Source organism: Rhyacophila brunnea, unplaced genomic scaffold, assembly GCF_057557595.1.
Source record: "Rhyacophila brunnea isolate RB1 unplaced genomic scaffold, BYU_Rbru_1.0 scaffold_12, whole genome shotgun sequence".
Taxonomy (NCBI): Eukaryota; Metazoa; Arthropoda; class Insecta; order Trichoptera; family Rhyacophilidae; genus Rhyacophila; species Rhyacophila brunnea.
Genome location: NW_028232774.1, coordinates 10628189 through 10638140, shown reverse-complemented (window position 1 = coordinate 10638140; position 9952 = coordinate 10628189). Strand labels below are relative to the sequence as shown.

At 33.0% G+C, this 9952-nt stretch overlaps 1 protein-coding gene across 1 annotated transcript; it reads left to right on the top strand.

Annotated features, from left to right (window-relative positions):
- The first annotated feature begins 677 nt into the window (after positions 1-677).
- On the top strand, positions 678-5676 carry LOC147077752 (uncharacterized). Its single transcript, XM_085960753.1, has 5 exons — positions 678-783; positions 1713-1908; positions 3765-3941; positions 4276-4497; positions 5071-5676. The coding sequence occupies exons 2-5, from the start codon at positions 1759-1761 to the stop codon at positions 5497-5499; spliced, it is 978 nt and encodes a 325-aa protein (XP_085816879.1). The 5' UTR covers positions 678-783; positions 1713-1758; the 3' UTR covers positions 5500-5676.
- Positions 5677-9952: the final 4276 nt, after the last annotated feature.

The following is a 9952-nucleotide window of genomic DNA, read 5'->3' as shown; positions in this document are numbered from 1 at the left end:
TCTAGGATGTCTCATTTGCCATCTCAATTCTTGTTTTTATTAAATTTATTGAGACTGGTCCCATTTTTCATTGATCCATGTCCCTAAATATACTGTCCAATATTTAATAAGGTTATGGTAGGACACCATTTTTAATTAAAAAATATATAGTTATGTATATTTTCTGTTGATTGTATGATTTGAATGTTTTACCACGTTTTTATTATCTCATATTCTTGTTTGTCCAATACAAATCTTGCAATTTAACTAACTTCCCGACTAGCTAGACATTTGAAACTTTTAGAATATATCAGAACACAATGACAATGCATTCTTTTAATACTTTTAGCCATCTTTAAGCAGAATTGAATTCATTTTCAGTTATTTCTGTTTTGTATGGAAAGTTATTTCGGAAAAAATTCGTAAAAAGTAAAACACTATTATTGGTTGCTAAGGGGGTCCTAGAAACTAAATAATTAATATATACGTGCATTACTATGGAAATCAATATGAAAATAATGTCAAAATGACATTTCAGTATCTCTATCAAGTACAAGAAAAAGTATTAATACGATATAGAATTGTCAAGTTTATATGATTCAACAGAAAATTTAAAAACGTGGTATATAAAAAGTTCTTTTTATCTTGTAATTATTTTTAAATATTCTCATATATTTTATTAAAGGATAATAACAATACTGAAAGTTGGAATGGGGAATTGAATCACTGGGAAAAGAAAGAGTGCATTTGTCCAAATACGACTGTTGCAGCAGCTTCCAATGAAGACAAAAGGAAAACAATCAAGTAAATAATATTATAATAGTACATCTTAACCTTTTTATTGCCTATAGATTAAGCCAATGTCATATAATCATTATATTATGTTAAACAATATGAGCGAATACACTGATAACATTGAAATGGTTTTTCCCCAGAATGAGTCAGTAGTGGTTCTTATATATATACCTTTATGTGTCGCTAGATTTCAAAATCAGCCAAGTCCATAATGAATAGGAGAAAAACAGCTTTTTGTTTTCTCGAGTATAATTATAGTCATGAGGGTGAAAGTTTATATTATTTCGAATTTAGAATATTTAAAATTAATAAGTTCCAGATTTTGATAATGCAGAAATGTTAGAAAGTAGTAGTTCTTCAGCAATTCACAAAAAAGTCGAAAATACCTAAAGGTGGACTTACCTGATTTTGAAACTAGCACACATATATATTTATTTTTATTTATTTAGGTCAACCAACAGGATCAATGACAGGGAATTAGTATTTAGTGTAGCAAGTGAATACAAAAATCTGTTAATACAACCTCCACCCTGTGGAGGCCCATAATATGAACCTCTTATAATCGAACACGGTAATATAGTAATGTAATTCTCATATTTTATATTTGACTGTTCTTCAATCAATTCTTTCAATTAGATAATTCTAGTTGTTTAAGAAAACACAACTTTTCAGTGCTTAAAAAAACTACCTTACACTGAATATGGAAATTAATGCTAAAAAATAATTATAATGCTGACGTCATTGCATCAAATGACATAGTAAATTGCATGATGTTGAGTAAATGCTTGAATTTTACTGTACACAACAATATCATGTGGCATACTTCCCAATCGCTTGTGCCATAACGGTTGGGAAGTTTCAACCAACACGAAATTATAATAGGTATAAGTTTTTGAATTTGGCAAAAATTTTGAAAGTTACGTGATATTCTATTTCAGTTCGGTCGTTAGCACAATATTAGATACGCCGATAGCCAACTTGACAATGCTCGGTTCTAAGTTCCGGGGAATATTGAAGGACATGTTGGCTAGCCCCATGGACAACTTTCGACAGTTTGCCGCACTCAATGCTAATTGGCTATCGTCGCAGTTGCCGTATTTGGATCAGAAACCCAGCGGATGTCCCATGGCACAGGTACTATAATAATATTATACCTACCTACTTACTGATTTCTCTTCTAAAGAAATTAATATAATATGTACGTATTATTATATAATTTACTGATGGTTTATATTATTAATAACAACTGAATAATTTGAGTATAGTAGTACATACCAGGGTTGTCCGTAAAATAAGGTCTCTAATTTTTATCACAAAGAAAAACACATTTATTTGCAATGAATTATACATTGTTGGAAAGCTTGGACTTTCTACTATTTTTCTACATAATCCCCGTTGCGATCGATGCATTTTTGCATGCGGTGTAGCATTTTTTGTGTACTCGTGAACCATAGAACTCAACCGCCGCGGTGTGCAGGTAGTGTAAGACCTCTTCTTTCAACTCCTCGTCGGTCCTGAAATTTGTCCCACCCAGGTGTGACTTCAACACAGGAAAGCGATGATAAATACTTGGTGCTATGTCCGGGCTGTAGGTATGTGACGTTATCCCATCCAAATTGGTTGATGAGGTCGGTTGTTGCAGTTCAACTCGTTGCCGTTGGTGATCTTCTGTGAGCATTTTGGGGACCTTGCACACAGCTTGTGATAATGCAAATGTTCTGTCAAAATCTTCTCAATAGTAGTCTTACTGTCATCAGGGATCAATTTGCACAGCTCTGGAATCGTCGCCCATCGATCTTCAAGCATTACCCTCACCACTTTTGTAATCGTCCGAAACTGATGGACGTCCGGCACGCTGTTCATCATGGACGTCTGTACGCCTGTTTTTAAACTCTCTGCACCATTTTCGTACGTTTTTAATGTCCATACACTTCACATAACTGTCAATAAATTTCTATGGGTGTAAAATGTCCTTAACACACAAAAAACGAATAACAGAACGTACCTCACACCTGGCGGTAGCGGCGACTGGAAGTAGACAGCTCGGAGTGGTTGGGATCTATACCCGGGAAACCAAGCTAAACACCAGTGTCCCCGGATCTTGCGTTAAAGCGTTCCTCGCGACTCCAGCGCCTTGGAGACCTTATTTCACGGACAACCCTCGTATTTGAGCAAAGATATTGAAAAAAATCTTCTTCTGTAGAGATGGAGCTCAAATATATTAAAATGAGACTAGAAAGGACATCTTTTATTATCACTATCAAATGAGGAAGTACGCTACATTATTTGCATACAAAAATGTCATTATATCGAATTGAAATTCGCTTCAACATTTTTTTATAGGATAATCATATTAGGCTACACCTGGAAGATTCAACATGTTTGTATTTTAGGTCTCTTACGCACTGTCCACTGGTCTCAGGCAACCATGATTGTCAGCAAACAGAAAGTGTGACTGGTCGCCCCAACTACGTGCGTAAACGCTGATTTCCTTTCTTATGCTTCGTGGTTGCTACTTATCTGATTGCCGGTGACTGGTTGACAGTGCAAAATTAAGTAAAACAATAAATTCTAACTACCAACGTAGGTATATAGTGAAAATATCAATGTATCTCTGTACTAGAATCACAGATTTTGGTATAATTTAATAATCGTATGACTGGACTAGCTTGAACTGTTTCGAGGCCCCTTTTTATACTAATCGTTGCGTCATCTGTGTCAAAGAAAATTGCTGAAAAAACGCTGATTATACTGTTAAGAATTGTGAATTATAGTGAAATAATGATATTAAAAACCTAAACTAAGAACTAAAACAGATATCTTCTTCTGATTCAGCTTGCAGATGTCCATTTAATCACCTTTACCTTTTGTGGATACCTTCAATGCTTGCAGTTGCACGCGTTCCTTATCCAACTAAGTTCAGAGGTTCTTTTGATGTTGAGTGTAGTATGAAAATGAACGATTACTAATTAGTACGATTATGTTTTCAGTTGATAAATGCAACTGCAGCATGTTTAGCTGATCAAGATGGTTCAAAGATGGCGTCAGCTCTTGATAATGTGGCAACGCAACTATCCTCAGGCGCCAGTCTCCTAATTTCCACTTCTATTGCGGCATCAGGCTGCAAGCCACCGTGGACTGCAGAACGAGACAGTTCTACCAACACGGTGGGTATTAAAGGCGAAGAGCAGTGCTATTTTAAATTTACTAAAGACGAAAAGACGAAAGCAACGAAATACAAAACATCCAATTTACGTTACAAAGTATTTTAATTAAGTATAAAAATGTCAATTCTCTTCAATGTGTTAAATTCTTTTTTGAATAAATTATTCATAATAATATATTTTAATTAAATTTAATAAACAAATTTTATTAGAAAATAAAAATGTGTAGTTATAACCAACCATAAACATTTAATTTTCATCGACCTTACGTTTATTTGAACCTAAAAAGAAAACTGGCACGAACAATAGATAAAAATGTTATTCGCATTTTTTTCAGGTACCAAAATACGAATGCGCCAAAGATGGGTTTGTTTACAGGATAAGAAGCACGTGGCAACAACTGGGATCTGACTTTCCATATTATCTGAGAGATACAGTCTTGATGATGTACAGATCTGATGATTACTTGGACAAATTCTTAGCTGCCATCGCCACATTCAGTTTGACTCCGTCTTTTAATAATTACTTTGTAAACTGGCCATTTGAGCTGGCATTTGAGGTAACGATCTAATTAATTACATTTATATTTCGTCACCTCAATACTATAACTAGATAACTCTGATTTGGTCATTGTTGGGAAAATTAAATATAAAGTTTACTTGATTAACATAAATCTAGGCTATAATTATTATTTAAAATAAAAATGGAAAATAATTGTGCTTGTCTAATTGGGAACCATTAAATATTGTTCGATTGTATGAAAAATTTTTGTAGATATATTGTTTTATTTATTTAATGCATTTATGGTTTTAAGGTTATCTAATATTTTCAAACACAAAATTAATACAGTTCCCATTAACTTCTGACTTACCTAATTTTATCATTTTGTAGAGAAGGAAATATAGAATCATATTATTCAATAGCTATCTCAAAAACAGTGAAAATCAAGTTATCTAGTTGTAGTATTGAGGTGACAATATGAAAATGAGGCTAAAAATTACCACTGAGATCTCTAATATTCAACAAAACTTTAAAATGTGAGAGTGGTTTATATTAAATTTTGTCGTTTAAAAAATGGTACCAGGAATAAAATTTAACATCTTTTAGTGCATCTTTTGTTATTTGTTTCCAGTCGGTATCTCTGCAAAACAGTCCACCGATACCTGAATGCTGCTGTGAAGAAAGACTGAAAAGAATAAACGAACTTGCAAACCTAAACCAGCATCAGACCATCTTACAGACACAAGGCGAGAAAAATAACTATGCCTCCAAATGGGCATGTTGGCCTAAACCGGGAGGAAATAATATTAATGGAGGGGGTGGTGCCGTAGCAACTAGTTCTGCTGGAGGGAATACAGCGTCCAGTTCTGCCGGCGGAGGTATAGCAACTGGTTCTGCGGGGGTGGCTACAACTTCTGCGGGAGGGGCAATAGCAACTGGTTCTGCTGGGGTAGGTACAACTTCTGCAGGAGGGGCATTAGCAACTGGCACTACTGGGGGAGCAGTAGCAGTTAGTTCCGCTGGACGAGGGGTAGCAAAAAGTGAAGCTCGGATAGTTTAATTTGTCATAATTGGCTCTATTGTGTGGATCTGTCTGTCTAATCTGGTGGTGATTAGAGATTCCAATCCCGGGATCCCGAATCCCGGGATCCCTAGCTATTTTCGATACCTATGAATCCCGGGATTGATAAACATAATCCCGGGATTTCGGGATCGATTTTTTTATCAATTTTTATGGAACATAAAATAAAAGCGAAAACATAACAGAAAAAATACTTTTAATAAAAAATAACTACGTTAGAAATAAACTGAGTTTGAGTGAAGTTTGATTTATACCCATGTGTAAGTTGTCGATTCATTTATTTTTTCACATAAATTATTAAAAATGAGAAAGATTGGAAAAAAGCAATGCTTCGCACTTTTAAAAAAGTAATTCCACCGTGACCTCATACGTTTTACGGCAATTTCATATTTGGCTGACTAATTAGATTTATGAAGCGGAAAGGCCATAAGTACGACATGCTTATTTGCTTTACTATTTTAAATCTCGCTAATCCATTCGTTAAGTCTTTACTATCAGAAACAGCAATCTCGTATTAAATTCACATTATTATTTATATATATATATATATATAAGAGTATATATTTAATATTATTTACTCCATTAAACTTATGTATTTCCAAGATTGAACGTAGATATACAATATTAATAATAAATGTCTTAAATATTATAAATTATACTAGATTTATTTTTGACCGATTTTATCAATGTTATGTGTAAATATAAAAATTGTATATTAACAATGGAAAAAAATGCCAATCCCGGGACCAGTCCCGGGATCCCGGGATTGTCAAATTGTAATCCCGAAATCCCGGGATCAGAATTTCGGCTCGGGATTGGATTCCCTAGTGGTGATATCTCTGTTTACACAGTGTTTTGATACCTCTTTATTGCTCCTGCAGAGAGCTATTTTAACATATTACTTAAAATCAATGTTGCATCGGCACATGTGTCTCTCAAGTAACTCACATATTGCAATTTTGTCATTTTTGAGTTAAATATTACCAAGTGATTCTAAAGACTTTAATCTATATAAAGAAAAATAGTTGGCTATCAAAAGTCACTTCAAGTTGACATAGTTGACTGTTAGTGTCATATAACTCACATTTTTCAATGAATAATGTGAGTTCTGTCATCAAGGCTTTTCTAACCAACCAGGAAGCTCTATTTCTCATAATGTGCTGTGTGTCTGCAGCCTTAGGAGTAGGTATTGTATTATATAATATATTTTTTAAATAATGTAAATTGATTCACTCACTCATTAATAATATTCAAGGGAGATCAATACTTTTCTTCTAATTACAAAGAACAGTGCTCTAGGCGACTCATATACAGTAAATACAAAAATTGGGTACATGAAAGTATGGCTTGTGTGCGTAGAAGAGAGTTGCAACATTTCCGGTGGTTTTGACTTATGCTGCATTGTATCTTTTTCATGAGTTACTTGTATTCTTAGATAACAACAAAGCATTACTTTTGATTTACAAAACTATTTAAAGACTTGTTTATTTTATTTATCTTCTGTATTCCTCTTTTTCGTAGCTATTATGATGACTTTTATGGCAAACTATTTTATAGATTGTTATTGAGACATTTCCACTTGGCACATCATATTATTATGGATTTTAATTTACATTGTAAATAGGTAATTTTGTAAAATATAGCAATAGATTTATCATAAATATAAGTTTTTGAATAATATATAAGTATATTTATTTACTTTCCCTTTCCTGTTTTATTAGCACTTACATTTTGTAAAATCAAATCTTTGTACCTACTACAGAAATAGTGATAGTGTATAACAACACAATCGATTAGATATATGGTATAGGTTCTTACTAACACAAAATGCAGACATGAGAGTGCTGCCGAGAATACAATTTTAGTTTTAGCAATTTAAATAGGGAAAATTTGTAATGTACCTACTGGCAGAAACGTGTCTTCTACAAAGGGCCACATACCTGGTGACATGCTTTATCCCTACATCATAACACTCCATCTTTGTCCCTCTAGTGCAGGATTTGCGAACATTTTTACGTACGCGTGCCATAATTTCCCAAATAATATTTTTCGACTGTCAACGAGGCGTTGTAAGAAGTAGGAGGGGTAAGAATAGTACCGACTACCTTGTTGATGAGTAGGTCTTGCAGTGTCGAGGCACTGGGTCTATGTTCTGTTCAGGACACTTTCAGTAGTCGTCATAAACTTTATTTCCATCGGCTCGTAATGTTCAGAATTTCCCCAATACAATAAAATGGAAAGCACCAAGGACCATTGTGATCCATATATTTTTTTATATTCAGTAGTGAATTTTTTAGTACATTTTACGCCCATGTATTTTTTTAGTGTGCACGCCTGATCGTGTCGTATTCTTATATGATAACGTGCATCACGAACTTGACAACGTTTCCAATTAAATCAATTTATTACTAATAATTAGGGATTGCAATACTGGTATTTTAAAACAGATATCCCAGTATATTTCGATACCAAAATACCGGTTTTCAAAATAATACATTCTAGTATATTATTCAGTATTGAAAGTGGATACAAAATGTATAAAAGGTAACAGGACTGTAATTTTTTTGTCAGGTTACGCAATGTCTGGTTTACTTCCATTTCTCTTCCACGTCCTTGGTTACCAGCAACGACACGTGCGGATTTGTGAAATAAATTTGCATTATTATAGGTAGGTACTTCCCTATTTTTAAATTTATCCAATTATTTTCGCCAGTCGTTGGCGTGCTTTAGAAGTTTTTACCTATTTTTAAATGTTTACATAATATGTAAGTAGGTACCTATTTAGATATTTAAGTTTTTTTTTTTAGAATTATTAATAACCATGTCCTTGCTTTTTCGTACAAGGTTGTTGTTAGTAATTTTGAATAATCACAAAAACTCAGGCTTTGAGAAAAACACATAAATATTGTGTCCTCACCGGGAATCGAACCCAGAACTCTCGGGCGGAAGGCCAGCGCCTTACCCACTGTACCACGAGAGCCGCTATAAAATATTATTATATTAAAGAGATTTTTTGGTAGATACTTTTTTCATTTATTTCCATATATTCAGTATTGCTATCCCTACTAATAACATGGCTTGGCAAATGAATTCCAACTATATTGTTAAACATTTACTAACTAAATAATAATAATACATAATTATTAGGTAAACACTAAACATCATACAATCGTACATCAAGTTTTACACCTGTGCAAAATGCAAATAGTACTATAATAATTAATTGTAATCATGTAAAGTGAATTTCAAAAAGAACGGCAATAAATTCAATTTGTATACTTGTGCCAAACACCCATAAGAACAATATTAAATAATCCCGCATTAACCGTTCCCCGATATATCGTCTAAATATTATAGTCCTTTCACAAATATTAACCAATATTATCCCGATTGACCGTTTTTTTGAATATTTTTCATTTCATTTCGTAGAATTGTCTATGGCAGTGGTTCCCAAAGTTGACTGGGCTCCGACCCATCTTACAAAAATTTCCAATCTTCCAATAAATATTGGTAATGCTCAGATTCCCTAGTGGCGAGTCGTGGAACTACTTAATGCTGTCTTATTTGTTCTAATTGAAATAAAAAAAAATATTTTTGTTACCAATATGAATGAAAGACTGTTGAAATAAGAAACACAACTTAAATAATAAAAAAATTATTACTTAAATACCTACACCTGCAAGGTTTTTTTACAAAGTTATTTCAATGGGAAGGATGTATCTGTTTCTTATTTTTCTTCATTACAGTTTTAGCATCAAATTCAACTTTAGTTACTTTTAATCGCAGTGAGTTTGATATATCCAATTTATTTCGGTATTTAGTTTTAATGTTAACCATACGCTACCTTAGTATTGGTTTGTGACACAGACCACTTTTATCAAAAAAAACTTTTTTACGTAAAACGATCATTGAGTATTGTTATGTTACATATCCAGTGACAAAAGACCGAAAAATATTGAAATAAACTAGTTTTAAGTATATTTTTGTTCCAAATCCATAAAAATAATACAAAAGATTGGATTGGTTTGTTCCATATCCGGATATAGAACAAACCAATAGTATTAATTCGCTACGCTATATTATAAGTTGTATTGGTTTGTTCCATATCCTTTTCAACCAATGGCATTGCGCATTTTATCTGGAAGAATGTGGACAAAGAACAAAACAATACGTAATTTAGTGAGTTTTTTTAGTCATAGTTACATTTAGTTACGTCATGCATAACGTTTGACTGGCTTTAATTTGTTTGTGATTCGTCTTGTATTGTTATAAATAGATATTTTAAAGTAAATAATGGATTTTTCTCCATCTCCCCGTAGAATTTCTGATAACATTTGATTTGGAAAATGTTTTTTTCTCTTCCGAAGGCAAACGTATAATTTTTTTTATAAGTCTTAACTACAGCTTATTGCAATATAAATAAAATTGTATA